We start from the raw sequence: 16427 nt of genomic DNA on the forward strand, positions 1-16427 counted from the left end.
ATAGTTTTGTTCTCATTGCTTGAAATACTCATAAAACAAAAAAACATTTAATGCATGAACAACAAGCACATAACCATTGTTTCTACATTTAACCGCAGCCATACTTCTCATTGTATATATGTGGGACCGCTGCTGACTTAAAACAAGCTGTTTGAATTGGGGGATGGCAGTTTACTCGTTGAACAACCTTCCACAACATGTATTTTGCGATTAGTATTGTTACATTTACTAAATGACTAAATTAAGAGGCCGACTGCGCCTCCGAAAACGCAGGCTTTTGGTATTCTCATTATCTTGATTATTGTACAGTATAATATATGTTCTGCTGCAGCGCTTCCAGTGGAAGTACCTGATAGTGGATGAAGGCCACAGGATCAAAAACCTCAACTGCCGTCTGGTGCGGGAACTGAAGCTGCTGCCTACGGACAACAAGCTGCTTCTAACCGGCACGCCGCTGCAGAACAACTTGGCTGAGCTCTGGTCGCTTCTCAACTTCCTGCTGCCCGAGGTGTTTGACGACCTCAAGAGGTTTGTGCACTTCACCGTGTTCCTGGGTTTTATTTATTGTTGCTGACTTCTGTAGAGAAAATACGTAGGATGCTGAATGAAGTCTGTAAGTTACAAGTTTTCTCTTCTGTTACTTTTCATGTCAACACATATGAAATACATTTAGAAAGCTGGTTTGATTGTCGACTTCTCGGGAGTTTGTATTTCACTCTAAGCACACAGACCACGTCGCTCTGCGGACACACTGCAGACTGACTCGGCAGCAACACTGCAGCCAAAGCTTTCACATTGTGGAACATTTTTCCCACGGAAATGATCAGTATCTCTCTCTGAGAGAAAATAGGGCTTACATCGACCTCGAGGCAAGTTCTGCTGCTGTTCATTTGGAAGTGGTTTATCAGGTTTAACCTCTTGTTGACTTGTTTACGTGCAGCTTCGAGTCGTGGTTTGACATCGACTCCATTGGTGAAGCAGAGACTGTGGTGGCTACTGAGCGCGAGCAGAATATCCTGAGCATGTTGCACCAGGTCAGTCCTCCAAACCATCCCTACCCCCATAACTGTTGAGAAGAGAAGTGTGGTTCTGCAGAGGACCTTGATAAATACAAATGTTGCGGAAAGGGCTATTTTTTTAAACGGCAATCTGCTGATGCCATACGTATCACCATTTAGGGGTAACCATTTCATGTTTAGATTCTGTAAGCAAGGGCATTAACTGCCTTTTCTATTCTCATTTTAACAACTGGACCACCATTTACATGAAATCCCCAACAATAATTACTATCTTGTCCAATCGGAACGTAATATGGCTGTACTCAAGTGTATGGACAACGCACACAAGTGTATGGACAACGCACACAAGTGTATGGACAACGCACACAAGTGTATGGACAACGCACACAAGTGTATGGACAACGCACACAGCCATGAGGATGAAATCTATCTAAACACAAAGTGCATCAAGTCTCAAACGTACGGACTTGATGGTTGTTCTGATTCTGTCCTGTCCTCAAGAAACAATAATGCATTATTCTGTGATATAAGATGTATCGTTATTTATTGTTGCATTCAGATTTGTAGATGACACACTTGGTTTAGGCTTTGTGAATTTTCTAAAGGTTTACCCTTGTTCAGATTCTCACCCCGTTCCTGTTGAGGAGGCTGAAGTCCGACGTGACGCTGGATGTTCCTCCTAAGAAGGAGATCATTGTTTACGCTCCTCTGACGGACAAACAGGAAGCCTTTTATACCGCTGTGGTCAACAAAACCATTGCAAAAGTGCTGGGCCAGGAAAAGGTCTGTATGACTGTTCAGTCCCCACAGGGAGATGTATGTGTTGAATGCTGGCGTATAAAAGTCTGGCTTAAGTCTTCAGTCAGAAAGACTGCAGCAATGCAAACGTTAAGGGTTATACAACAAGGGGTATGTTCCGTGTTGGGGGGGGGGGTAAAACCATACCGCCATGGTTATTGACCACACTTGGGTCTTCTCTCTGCGTATATGCATGCAGGCGGAGGCTCCTGTCGTCCTGGCTAAAAGTGGCAGGCCGAAGCGTAGCAGTCGGAAAGAAATAGACTATCAAGAACGTGGTGGAGACACACCTTATGACCTGGAGAAGTATCTGGAGAAGGTCCGCAAGGAGCTGGATCAAAGGTAATCACTGCCGAGACACTCGTGTGACTATAATACAAATATATTTGATTTCTTTACCTTTTTGTAATGTCATTTATTCTCATTGATCTGGACAGTGTGATTTTGGTTTTCCTGCGTCTCCATATATGTTGTAACTCGGGTTGTCAATCAATTAAAATATGAAATTGCATGATTTCCGTAGTTATCTCTGAATCTGCCGTATGCTCAGCCACTGAGTGGTGTCGACACAACGTGCTCCAGTAGCGACTGTATTCACATGGACAGTAAATCTAACTTTTGAGCTGTTCTTTCTACATCCAAGGCTTTTTCTGCTCGCCATCCCCAGCGTTTCTGCGGCAGCGCTTTCTGAGTGAATGAACTACAGAGCGGTTTGAGGGTCACAGTCTAACCCTCTCCTCTCCCCCAGTTCCGCTCCAGTGCTGGAGATCCAGAGCCCACTCGATGCACAGATCAACCTGAAGCTGCAGAACATTCTTATGCTGCTAAAAAGATGCTGTAACCACCCGTACCTGGTGGAGTACCCCCTGGACCCCGCCACACAGGAGTTCAAGGTAATGTTACTTGGAGTACAAAGGAACAGGCAGACTGTTTTTTCTAAACAGAATGACGGGAGATGAACAGAATGTATTCTCAGTGATATTAATTGTTTCTTCACATTCTGTACGTGCTACAGATCGACGAGCAACTGGTACAGAGCTCCGGGAAGTTCCTCATACTGGACAGACTGCTGCCTGCCCTGAAGACACGGGGACATAAGGTGAAACAGGAGGACACCAGTACACACTGGAGGATTCATTTAGTACTTCAAATCAACCAATGACTAGAAGCCCTACTTCTGTTTCACCTAGGGGAGGTCGACGACAAAAACCCTTGCAGATTTAGTAATTTCACCCACTTACAAAGACATTAACAGTCTATCATTTTAATGGTAGGTTTATTTTAACAGTGAGAGTAAGAATATCAAAAAATAAAATCCAGAAATAGACATTATACAACAGATACAAATTGATTTCCGTTTAACTATGGGAAATACATATTTGACCCCCTTGTAAACATGTGTTAGTACTCGGTGGAGAAACCCTTGTTGGACGCACAGAGGTCAGACGCTTCTTGTAGTTGGTCACCAGGTTTGTGCACATCTCAGGCATCTGGAAGCTTCAGCTGCCTCCACAGATTTTCTATGGGACTAAGGTCTGGAGACTGGCTTGGCCACTCCCTCACCTGAATGTGCTTCTTTAGCCACTCCTGTGTTGCCTTGGCCGTATGTCCAGGGTCATTGTCCTGCTGGAAGACCCCTCCATGACCCATTTTCAGTGTCCTGGCTGAGGGAAGGAGGCGATCTGCCAAGACTTTACGGTATAAGATGGACCTTTATTAATCCCCGTGGGGAAATTCAGTTGTACAAGCAGCGTGAAAAACAGGACAGCACAGATTCACACAGATAAAAAAAATGAAAGCCGCGCACATCCTCTCCTCGATGCGTAAGTCCTCCTGTCCCCTTAGCAGAGAAACACCCCCAAAGCATAATGTTTCCACCTCCACGCTGACGGTGTTCTTGGGGTTATAGTCAGCATTTCTCTTCCTCCAAACACGGCGTGTCGAGTTGATGCCAAAGATCTCGATGTTGGTCTCATCTGACCACATCACATAAAGTTAGCCTATCATCCATCCTTACTATGGCATTTGCCACTTGATTGACGCACAGGTAAGCCAGTCTGAGATCTCATCTTTTCTAACACGCAGTTCACCACGCATGGGCTGCAAATCACCGACGAGCTGATTACTTAGTTAGCCAATTTATAAAACATTTTATTTTACTAAAGAAAGGGTTTAAAATGTACTGAGTTGCATTGTGCCATACGGGTTCATGCCGTTATGAGGGGGCCTCTTCTGAAGCGCTAATGCGGCTCGATTAGTGTAAACGTGACAGTTTATCTGCCGTTTAGTCCACTGTGTGTGTGTGTGTGTGTATATATTAGGGATGAAACGATATATCGCGGTAAATAAATGTCTCAATACCGTCGCGAGACTGACAAAATCTACCACGATTTTTTTTTTCTTTGTTTTTCTTTTTTAAACCTTTATTCAACCAGATGGTCCCATTGAGATCATCGATCTCTTTTTTAAGGACCTGTCTAATATGGCAGCAAGTAGGTTACAACATGAACATAAAACAACAGATAACACAAAAGGACATCGTATTTACAGGGCTACATGTACACACCTAGAGACATTGACAAGTACCAACAGTATATCTATACTTGGCAACAACTGTATTGTTTTTGAAGTGGTGGAGAGACAATGCACAGTTTGACCCACTGCTGTCACCCAGGGCCAAAGCATATCTCTCTGGCCCAGCATCATCAGTACCAAGCAAGAGAGTTGTTTCCACAGCAGGGGATTTTGTAAACGCCCAAACATCCCAGCTTCTACCTGGAAATGTGGACATGCTCAGAGGAGCTGTAGATTTGGGTGAGCAGCAGGGCTCTGGCTGTTTCAGCGGCCTCTGTTTCTCTTTTTCTCCCTCCCCGAGGCGAGCATGTGCTCCTGCTGTAAAAGGAAGGTGCCACTAATTCTCCCCGGTAGTCAGGGCTCTCGACTAACTTTTTTCCCCATCCTCCCGGAACCGTCCCGAAATACAATCTAAGCCGTCCCGAAATTAATGTGGACCGTCCCGAATTTAAAATGTTAATTTTTCTGCATTATCATTAGTTAAAATCATTCAAAGTGACCGTTAACATAAATAAAACATCATACAAATCATTAGATGATAATTCATCAACCTTTTTATTTAAGTAAATCATTCAATCACATAAACAAAGGCCAAATATATTTAAACAAACGAGAAAATTACTCTAATATTGAATCCAATCAAGTCCCATCCAATTAACAAAACAATCCAACTCTCTGTCCTGAAGACAGAACCCAGAGTAACCACTAACCAGGATGACAGTCTGTAACAGTCAGGAGACCTTTACAAACGGCCCCGCCCCCTCGCACACAGACGGGAGAGAGAGATCTCGTCTCCATCACAGCGGGCGGAGCTCCAGGTGATCATCACGTGTCTCCGTCAGCAGCAGCTGATCTCTCTCTCCTGTCCGATTAGATTAGGGTGCGCAGGAGAGGCAGGGAATGATCGTATAGGGCGTACACACGGAGCCGTTTGGCCCCCCAGAGCGTTCCGTCCATCTTGGGACCCGTTATCGCTTGAGGACTCCGTTTCCGCGGTTCCGTTACGGCCTTGTGTGAACGAACCGTCCATACAATAGAGAACTATAGCGGATAACACCCGTTAAGTCTCCGTGTAAACAGAGGACAGCTCTTTAGTCTTGCCCATGGTGAAGAGGTTGGAATCTGATTGATTCTGTGGATAGGTGTCTTTTATACAGGCAACAAGTTGATATTCGGAGTACTTTTTTAAAGGAAGAGGACTTATGCAACCGTTCTGTGGGAGACAGAATTCTTATCTATATCAATAATGATCACACCAGTATGATTTTTATATTAAAACATTTAGGGATATTCATGATGCGCAGGCCTACCCCCACCTCCGATGTATGTATCAAATATAAGATTTATAGAATATTTGTATTATCATGGTCGTACAAGGAATTGATCGATGTGTGGCTCCAGGTTCTGATTTTCAGTCAGATGACGTCCATCTTGGATCTTTTGATGGATTACTGCTATCTGCGGGGCTACCAGTACAGCCGGCTTGATGGCAGCATGTCCTTCTCTGAAAGAGATGAAAATGTGAGTTTTGACAAGTGTAAAATGCTAAGCATTTATATTTAACCAATAAGGATGGTGTTTCTGTCATTACTAACTATCTGACCCTTTTCTCCCCAGATGACCAAGTTCTCCAAAGATCCAGATGTATTTCTGTTCCTGCTGAGCACCAGAGCGGGAGGACTTGGGATCAACCTGACCGCTGCTGACACTGTTATCATCTTCGACAGTGACTGGGTGGGTGCAGGATGATGTCAGATGTTAATATGTGAGTGCTGGTGTGTGCTAATGCTTCCATCCCCTCTCAGAACCCTCAGGCTGACCTTCAGGCCCAGGACCGCTGCCACAGAATCGGACAAACCAAACCAGTGGTGGTGTACCGGCTGGTGACGGCCAACACCATCGACCAGAAGATCCTGGAGAAGGCCTCAGCCAAGAGGAAGCTGGAGCAGATGGTCATCCACAAAAGTGAGTGGCTTGACCTTCATGTGCTGCCCACACCTCAGGCACTGCAGCACTACATTACTATTGCTGATATACTACATATAACTGCAAGCAATGTACGGAGTTCTGAATGTTCTTTCAAATGTGGGCTTGATGATGTTTCTCTTCCATAGATAAGTTCAAAGGTGCTAAGGCGGAGCTGAACCAGAGTAAGAGCTGCATTGATCTGGATGAGCTGAGGGAGCTTCTCAGAGCCAGAGGCATGGAGAAGTAAGACACCACCTCTTCAATGTTAAGATAATGTGAAGGAGAACCAAGAGCTCTCAACAGTGTAGAGCAGGGGTCGGCAACCACCGCAACCAGTGGCACACTATGAATAAGTGTGCAAAATATTTACATTTTATTTTCGGATCTTGAACGAGACCGACGCCAAAGCGCGTCTCCCCGTTACCTGCAGAAGGAAGCCATGCACGCAACGCAGCCCCGCTCTCTTTAACTCCAGGCGACTTTCTGCCGCTTTCCTCCGTGGTGCTGATCGTTTCACCACGGAGGAAAGCACTTCACTAATGGCGCGTTTCCACTGCAGGCCTCGCTCAGCCTCGCTCGGTTTGGTTAGGCCTTATTAGGCCCGGCTCCCTTTAATGCTGCGCTTCCATTACAGTTTAGGAACTGGGGTAGTTACTATAGTAACGCAGTGTAGGCGGAGCCGTGACGTCATCTTCAATGAGAGCCCCAAAAAACAACACAGCCATTAGCTGTTAGCACTCAGAGCTCACAGCTCCTCATATCTGTTCAGAAACTAGACAAAAGTTAAACAAGTACAAACCACAGACTGCCTGTGTCATGGCGAATACAGTCGCTGGTTTATTTATGTCTGTATAGGCCGTTGTTGTGAGTGTGGACGGTCGGAGCATATTAACGTTAGCTTAGCCAAGCTCCATTTAGAAAACACGCATTTTAAAAGGGTTTTTCGCCTGCCGTCTGTCTGCAGACTTGTCAAAGCATTAATTCATGGTTTTTACTAACCGGTATCAGTATGTTGTTACTTCGGCATCATTTTGAAACGTGTATTACAATTAAATCACGGTCAAATATGTTCATCTTGTTGTAGTTGTAGCCTCCTTGCCAGCGATTCTCTCTAGTTTAGCATACTCAGCCCGACTCAGCCTGGTTGTTCCTGGCCCTAGAACCACGATTTAGTCGGGCCAGAAAAAAGCTGAAAAAGTAGCCCTGGGCCAAAACTAGGCCAAGTGGAAACGCAACCAAAAATGGGCCCCGCACGGCTCGGCACGCTTAAAGCGAGCTACCCGCTGCAGTGGAAACGCGCCATAATTGCAGTACCCATAAGGAGCTGTACAAATGCCGCAGTTTTTGCGTGGCTGTGTCTTTAGTTGAGAGCCCAGTGTCGATCTGCTCATCTCTCATCGAAATAATATGCTACAAAGGGGCGGACTGGCCATCTGTGTTCTGGAGAATCACAGAACGGACGATCGTCCTTATTATTATGCCGTTTAAACCAATTATTTAAATGTTTATGTTTATTAAGGATCCCCATTAGCTTTTGCTCTTGACAAAAGCTACTCTTCCTGGGGTCCGACACTTAAAACAATACAACAATAATACAGCAACATTCAAGACATAAGTCCTGACATCATTAACAACATTAACAATCTCCAACATCATCAACAATGTCATCCACTTTCAATATCAATCTCAGCCAAGGATGAGTGCACCCACCAGTACAAAGTATGCGATCAAATTCAATTCACAGCTCACATGGTCATTAGTAGATGGCCCTTCAATCTCTTCTTGTTTGTTAAATTCGGCATCAGGTAATTTGTGCTGACAGGTCCACACACTGCTTCCCCGCAGCGAGGCTCCCCCGCCCTCCTGTTGACAGTTCACAAGCGTTGAGCTCCTCACCCCCCCCCCCCATTGACCCATTGATAATACAAGATCGTCGGCACGCTCAATGGGACTTCATATAAAAAAACGTTGCCGACCCCTGGTGTAGAGTAACGTTTGTCTGTTCGTTTGTCTCGCTCAGGGAGGTGAAAACATCAAGGGGGGAGGTGATCAGCAACAAGGACCTGGAGCTTTTACTGGATCGCAGCGACATGCTGGGTGAGGAGAAACACCACTACACAGGTCACACTCTTGTCGTTATTTCAGAGGATAATGTGGGAGTGATTATTAAAATATGATCATGCAAAAGCACTTCAGTAGGCACAATGTTCAATTAAAAGTTGAATATCTCAAACAAAAATGCTGTTGGGCCAAATACACTAAGGTGATCAATATGATGGAATGCTAAAAATATATTATCTTACCATCACAACGACACTGAAAGTTGTCAATAATCAGTGAATACAGAATGTCTAATGTATCCATTTAATAAAGTAGAAATGTAACTTTAATAACCTAAATATTAATAGCTGGCGTCGAGAGCTGTGCCGCACTACGTAGTGTAAACATTACTACTGCCACCTTATGTTTGTGCTGATCAGTTTCGAAAGAGGACCTGATGTGTAATGGAGGGTTTTCTAAGGCGCCATGTGTAAAGGCTTTAATGTTGGTCATTAGGGTGATGTGAACCTTTTTTAAATGTGTCATGTTTGCATTGTCCCTTTTTTAATTTACTGTCTTAGTACTTAGTCATTGTTTTTTCTAATGAGCTGAAGTAAAGTGTTGTTCTCTGTACTTTCAGACAAAGGGAAGGGGAGCATGAAGAAAGAGAAGGGGGGAGTGTTCAGAGTGATGGATGCTGAAGACTCTTCAGAGATCCCTTTGATCTGAAAACACCTGCAAGCTATTAAAGAAAAACTAAAGTTGCACCTAGATCATGGCTCTTAACCGCCGTCCCTTCCTAAAACTACTGTCTGCAGTCATGGTCTTTTTTTGTAAACCACTACACTTTTAATAACTATCATTTGGGATTTTGTTGTCTGTCAATGACAGTTGAGTATTTGCATGTGAAAAGAAGAAAACATGGTTCAGTTGGCTTTTCTTGCTGGCAGTTCATCAAGACTATCAGAATAAACTAAGTTTCATTAAAAGCTGTTCACTGTTCACAAGGTCTGTGCATCTTTTTCACTGTTTTAGTCCTGGATTTTCTTTTGGCCATTCATAACAATGTTTTAATCAAAGAACTTTCCTGTAGATTAAGGGTGCGTTCACACCTGCCTTGTATAGTCCGGTTTAATCGAACCCTGGTGCGTTTAGCCGCTTGGTGCGGTTCATTTGGGTCGGTGTGAACACAATCCGAGACCTCTGAAGTGAACTAAAAAACCGGACTCTGGTCCGCTAAAATAGGTGGTCTCGGAGCGCTTGCTTGCGAACTCTGGAGCGGTTCATTGCTGGTGTGAACGCAGTCCGCACCAAAACATAGGAAGCGTAGTATTTACGTGTCACAAGAACGCGGATGTCTTCAAAATCTTTAGCGAAAGAGTCTTTCAAGAGATCTGCGGTTGTTTAGTTAAAGAGTGAAGCAGAATGAAGTGTTGAACAGTGTCGTGTAAAGTAAAGATTCTCCATCAGCTACATAAAAATAGAACACCTGTCTTCGGTGAAACGCCCCTCCTTACTGCAGAACGTCTTGTGTTATTTTGTTTTTTAACGGACGTTGTCTGATTATAATCATATGCGCGGGCCGCTAGTGTCTGTTGATCTCCAGATTAACAGCAGCATGAGAATAACCAGCCGAAAGTGCCGATGCTCCATGGCGGAGGCTCCGGTAGAAATTGTCGGGATTTGCGTTTTTACCCCCTTAATGTCTTAATGGTTGAACAGCATTTCCGTGCACATGACTTGTGTTTAACGTTTATAGTCCGTTTGAGTTTTGCCCGTGTGAACCATAGACTGTATATATAAATGGACATAGGGTCCGTGACGTCACCCATAGGATTCTGCAGAGTTGCCGTGAAGCCCTTAGTAGGCGGAGTCGGCCACTAACGGCTCGACAGTGACGTCAGAGTTCAACTCCCGCCTGCTCCAAATAAGGGCAAAGAGGCAGAGCCGAGGCGGGACCTGCTGCCACCGAGCTGGAAGTTCCAGAGCTATCTGAAGCTACCAAGCTAAGCTAACATGCTCCCCATCTGCACGCTGCCGTCGCATTTTATGTTTCTAAGGTAAGCGGACATGAAACTATTCAGAAAAACTATAAATAATAATCTAAGTTATTGAGTTTTTAGCATAATACTTCAGAATCTTTAAACCCCTTAACGTTTGTATGCAATTGTGCTAAATTCAACACTGGAATCAAGCAAATATTAATATGTTTGCATGACATTAGTTATTTATATTTTGATATCACTTAACTATACGTTTAATACATTTAAGTCAAGCTAAGGTCATGTGATGCTAGCTAGTTAGTGCTCTTACCTGTGAGGCCTCCTCCAAACAGCATAATAACCAGACTGTATCATTAAAACTAAGTACCAGTTATAGATCCTTGACTTTAGACAAACAATTCAAAAGACAAAATGTATTTAAAGACCAATCTTTATTTGAATGGGTCTCTTAACCTGAGATATTAGTTATACAGTAATAGTATTGACAATCTAAAAAAACTGAGCAACTCAACAGTCAACTTTATGTTTCTTATTGTCTAAAGCATTTATTATTTTCATTTTCCCCCTCTCATATTCAGTGTGGACGGATTGAGACAGCATGGTGTCCAGAGAGCTGCAGAGACTTCAGGGAGAAACCTCTGTGTGATGGACGTCCTGTCTGTTGGTTTGGAGAGGACTGAGGGTCTTTCCTCAGCGAGGAGGACCAGGCCTGATGGAGGAGCCCATGCTGGGCACAGCTGATACCAACTGCACAGGCCTAGTCGGTCACTTTATTTGACTAAATGTGTTTACTTATACATTTAATAGGTTTACACCTTCTGTCCATATGTGCTTTATATTTAAAACATTTGATTAACTTTTGGTTCACATTTCAATAAATTGTATTTGTATTTGCACTCCTTTTGTCCATTATTCTTACTGAAACTGTTAGATTACACATTCACATCTGACTGAAGATTGGCCCCATTTATTTGTGACGTTGCAAACTCTGCAGTACAAGGCACAGGTGATGTGAAGCTCATAAAGTGAGGCAAATAGAAATAATCAGCGGATGGAGTGTAGATGTGGAAATAGCTGCATTCGATCAGCTTTACAATAAAAGTAGTTTCTTAGTGAATGTCCTGTACTGGTCTTAAAATCTCATAACATCAGCTTTTAATGTTCCTCTTGGATGTTCTTCTTGACCCTCAGAGAAGGAGAAAATGTTGTGTCTTTCAGGCATGTCCTTTCCTAACACAAATTACAGGAAACATACAGAACAAGTGTGTTATTTATGAAAGCGGTGTGTTTGTGTGTTTAGGGGCTGTAGATATAATTATTTTGTAATTGGAATGTTTTTTTTATTTATTTCAACAATGAGCTACAAAGACAATCAGATTATGAATGAACAGTGTGAAGTTCATCAACATTGAAATATATGTTATCAAAATAACATTGAACTGTTACAAAACGTAGTGGAACTGTAGAAGCTTGCTCTGTTGTCTCACTGAAAGAATAACTTTTACCACGTTTTTTACAGACAATATTGAGAGATAAATAGTAGCAGTTCTCACTATGTGTTAAATATCTTTGCCTTCAATACATTAAATTAGAAAGCTGACAAAGTCATATTGCTAAATATCTAAATGTAACTTTTTGCATGGAAAAAGCCCTCAACTTAACTGATGTGTAGGTGATCTAGTATTTAGTATTGTTTAATGGAATGTATATCAGTGTATTCAAGTCAATACTTCATTCATTTAAACCAATATCTTTCTTGATTCTTTGTACAGTATGAAAAAAGAGTCTTTGTACCTGTGCTGAAGTTCACTGCTGTGAGGAGTCCAGTTCTGTCTCTCACTCTCTGGTCCAGCCTGTCTGCATCACCTGGACACCTTAAACAAACAGATATATATATATATATATATATATATGTAAAGTACCATGTGTACAAACAATATAACTGATTCTCTTGTGTATTGTCCGAGTCAGGGTCCTTTTTATTTTACTGTAACTTTGGAAGTTGTGTTACCAATGCTTACTGTTTATTTGATACCCATTTGGTAATGCAATTAATAAAAACAACAAGGTTTGGGTTCGTTCTTCAGATGACTCTGACGTTAACGTGTAAGCTCGATAATGAACTCCAGCTCAACCAACCATATTGTAATATCTAAGTAATCATCTTGAAATATGACATTAATAATTGTAATATACACACATCTTATTGTGAGGTTGATTTCACATACACTACTTCGACATTAGCTTGTCTACATACTTGAGCGTAGCCAATTTAAATTAACCTTAGATGCATACAGTTCCTACCTACATAATAAAATATCTCTAAGTTACAAGGATGTAACCTTGTTTTATCAACCTCAAACAGAAGCCGTTTGTTCAACAGTATCCACTTAACGCTTAACACTTGTCTATTTCGTTTTAACCTTTATATATACAGTCTATGATTTTAACTTGGAGGCTACGATTAGCATCGTTGGCACCGATGTAGCTACCACTTTTTCTTTTAAAGCTGCACAACATTACATTGCATTTAGCTGACGCTTTTATCCAAAGCGACTTACAATAAGTACATTCGACCAGGAAGACACAACCTTGAAGAAAACAGAATCATATAAGTACATCAGGTTTCATAGAGCCAAACATTTCAAGTGCTACTCAACTGGCTTTAGATAAGCCAGCCTTTATTAGTATATAAGTGCTTTGTTCATAAATCTATCGCTCGAAGTGGAGTCGAAAGAGATGAGTTTTCAGTTTGCGCCAGAAGATGTGCAAGCTATCTGCTGTCCTGATGTCAATGGGGAGCTCATTTCACCATTTTGGAGCCAGGATAGCAAACCCACGTGTTTTTGCTGATGGGAACTTGGGTCCCCCTCGCAGCGAGGGTGCAGTGAGTCGTTTCAATAGAGTCTGGCTGCAGACCGCAGCAAGGAGGCGGATCGTATAGGGGCGTTTCCTAAAGGGTTATGAACCCCGCCCCCACGTATTTCTTAAAGGTATAGGACGCTCTCTGTTTCTCATTATTTTAATGCTTTGAATGAATCATAAACGAACTTTGAAAAATTATAATTATAATTAATTTGCATAAAGAATGAAGAGTATACAACCCACAGAGAAGACAAATTCATAAATTGTAGGCATATCATTTTTCACTGTTTGTGCAGTGGTAGTAATTATTATTCAAATCAACTACGTTTTATGGAAGATATTGCTGTATATCATTTAAAGGAATGGTATGCTCATGACACTCATTTTTTAAATAATTATCATCCGATAAAACAGACCAGTCTCTGCCAGTCTCTCTCTTTTTTTTTTTTTAATCCGATGACATTATCAGTGATTTTAAACTGATTAATTACCGAAATAACATCAACACTGTGGGCGGCGCCATTTTACCGGACGTGACGTAAACCATGCGTTTGGTTTCGAGGACACGTTGATGTTCATGTTATTTACTGTAGTTACTCTCTTCAAATATGCCTCATTGTATCGCGAAACATTGCCACAATTCTGATAGGAACAATCCACGGAATGCTCGGTTCCATCTGTTGCCAAAAGGTAAGCGTAGGAAGTACGTTCGGAGGCAGTGGCTAGCGAAATGTGGCCGGCCCGAACCGAAAGATCCACAGGCGCATGTATGCAGCGAACATTTCAAGTTTCCGGACGACTACTCTGAGAGTATGATAAAACATAACATGGGATTTATTGAACAACCATTACTTAATGGAGATGCAGTACCATCGGTCTTTCTGGTGTCATCACCGACCAGGACACCAGTTCGGCCAGTTGAGAAATCGCCCTCTGCAAGTGTGAAGCGACGGAGGACCAGAAGTAGTGCTCGGAGTAAGAATAAGGTATGTTATAGCGCATTTCCATTGCAGCGGGTAGCCCCGTTCAAACGTCCTTTATCGTCCAGGCCAGGCCAGTTTTTGGTGGCCTTTCCATATAGCGTAGTACCGGCTAGTGGGTATTTCCCCCCAGTTTGTCCGGCCCCATAAAATCGTGGTTCTAGGGCCAGGGACAACGAGGCTGAGTATGCTAAACTAGAGAGGGAATCGCTAGCAAGGGTGGTACTACATGCATACATATCTAGTAATCAAAATCATTGTATGTACTAAGTAGGCTCGAACCTGTATGGCTGAATTCCCCCTTCCAATCTCTTCATATTGCTCAAAACTTCGCCATGTTTTCGTGTGTTTACCATAGACTGTATATGGTGTTTACAAAGTGAACGCATGGATGACGTCACGACCATCACGTGACTACTGAAAATGGGCAAAATGGCAGCGGCCTGACGGAATATACAGGTTTTGATAAAAAAGAGCTATAAAATCATTATTTACCGGGGAATATCGCTGATTTCTTCAGGGTATGGTTTAAACATAATGTTTCACTAAATACTGAAGTTTTGATTAATTATCTAATGAGTGGAGCATTCCTTTAACAACATGAGTAGAGGTTTCTGTACACCTAAAATACTGAAGTTTAAGTTACTGTCCTGATGTGTATCATTCATTTGTTCATGTTGTGTCTGGTGGTAAGATTAATAAAAAAATAAAAAACATATACAGTACATACAAAGAGGAAAGTCTTTATTAAACAAACATTTTATTCTTGGAAGGTGCCTCCAGCATCATAGAAACAGTCAATGCTGCAGAATCCTGCCAGCTCATCTTTTCTGATGATGCCATAACTAATGTTACATAATTATAGAAGACACATCCGAAGTGTTATTTTTACATATTGATTAGCAGCCGACATTTACTGAAAGGATGCGTCCGTCTCTCGTCTGGTTCATTACAACTAGTAGTTACAAACTGTTACAGTTACAACCTTAATCAGTACCGCACATCTTATTACTCAATTCAACCAACCAAGCTAGCCATGTTGTCTATCCGAATCCATACCATATTATTTGATTAAGTTACAGTATGTAGGGCAGGCCTAATTATATTTCCAAGATAATACAAGAGTACACTAGCATCATGCTAAGTGCTGGTTAGCATCACAGCATATACGCTAACCTTAGGTCAATTAGATGATCAGCTTTGGTAACACAAATCAGTATTGTTACCGAGCCTGATAATCTATTGACCTATCTAAGCTTAACGTTATTACAACAATAGAGTAGGCCTGGTTGCAAACGGGACTATAGGCCAACGTGTTTATAGCATCATGCTAAGTTAGCATTTAATACCACAAACATTTTTACCACATACAACTATTATTTACTTTATTAACGCTGTAACGAGGTTGGACAGTCGATGTTGTACTTTGATAACGAGACAATTGTGTGTTAAGAAAAATGACATTACAATAAATATAAACATGCATCTCTGGAAAATACTATTACCGCTGTTTCAACTTGTTGTTCGGCCATCGTGAAAGAACGAATGACTTATTCTGCGAGGATTTATAAAAGCAGCTGGAATCCCTTAAATTGCATTACTGCAACCCACAGTATGTATTTCTGCTGAGTGTCATTCTATTGGATAAAAAAAGTTAGGAAACGCCCCTATACGATCCGCCTCCTTGCTGCGGTCTGCAGCCAGACCCATCTCAGTCGTTTGGCTGATGCAGAGCGTAGTGCACGCGCTGGGGTGTACGGTTTAACCATGTCCTGGATGTACGAAGGGCCAGATCCATTCGCAGCATGGTAAGCAAGTACCCATCCCAGTAAAGATTAGAGAACAAAACACCTGCAGTTTATTTAAATCTACCTTAAAAACATGGTTAGTGGAAAGTCAGCTCTGTCAACACTGACACAATCTGTACATTACAACGCTCTGTTTGTACATATGCCTTGAACTGTATCTGTCTGCTTTGTGAATATGTATTTTAGTTTAGTTTTTATGTTTTTATATATGCTTTTATCATAATATAAGTATCTCTGTTGAATGTTGTTTTACTGATTGTATTGACCTGTTATTTGAAGTGAATTTTTGTTTTTAGGATGACTTTTAACATCTGTCCAGGGACTACAGACGAAAAATAGCCTGTTGGCTAACTCTGGCGCAGTTACAGAAAT

The 16427-nt window shown here is 42.1% G+C and overlaps 1 protein-coding gene across 1 annotated transcript in view; it reads left to right on the top strand.

Moving 5' to 3' along the window:
* The window catches only part of hells (helicase, lymphoid specific), a 13819-nt gene extending 4416 nt beyond the window's left edge, over nt 1-9403 (top strand). Inside the window, exons 12-23 of the mRNA XM_034223430.1 lie at nt 332-528; nt 941-1034; nt 1641-1802; nt 2017-2159; nt 2566-2710; nt 2833-2916; nt 5793-5912; nt 6009-6125; nt 6197-6356; nt 6506-6602; nt 8380-8456; nt 9040-9403. Coding sequence (XP_034079321.1) covers nt 332-528; nt 941-1034; nt 1641-1802; nt 2017-2159; nt 2566-2710; nt 2833-2916; nt 5793-5912; nt 6009-6125; nt 6197-6356; nt 6506-6602; nt 8380-8456; nt 9040-9128 — 1485 coding nt within the window. The 3' untranslated portion in view covers nt 9129-9403. The remainder of the gene's footprint in view (nt 1-331; nt 529-940; nt 1035-1640; nt 1803-2016; nt 2160-2565; nt 2711-2832; nt 2917-5792; nt 5913-6008; nt 6126-6196; nt 6357-6505; nt 6603-8379; nt 8457-9039) is intronic.
* The last annotated feature ends 7024 nt before the right edge of the window (nt 9404-16427 follow it).

Source organism: Gymnodraco acuticeps, unplaced genomic scaffold (genome assembly GCF_902827175.1).
Source record: "Gymnodraco acuticeps unplaced genomic scaffold, fGymAcu1.1, whole genome shotgun sequence".
In the NCBI taxonomy this organism is placed as follows: Eukaryota; Metazoa; Chordata; class Actinopteri; order Perciformes; family Bathydraconidae; genus Gymnodraco; species Gymnodraco acuticeps.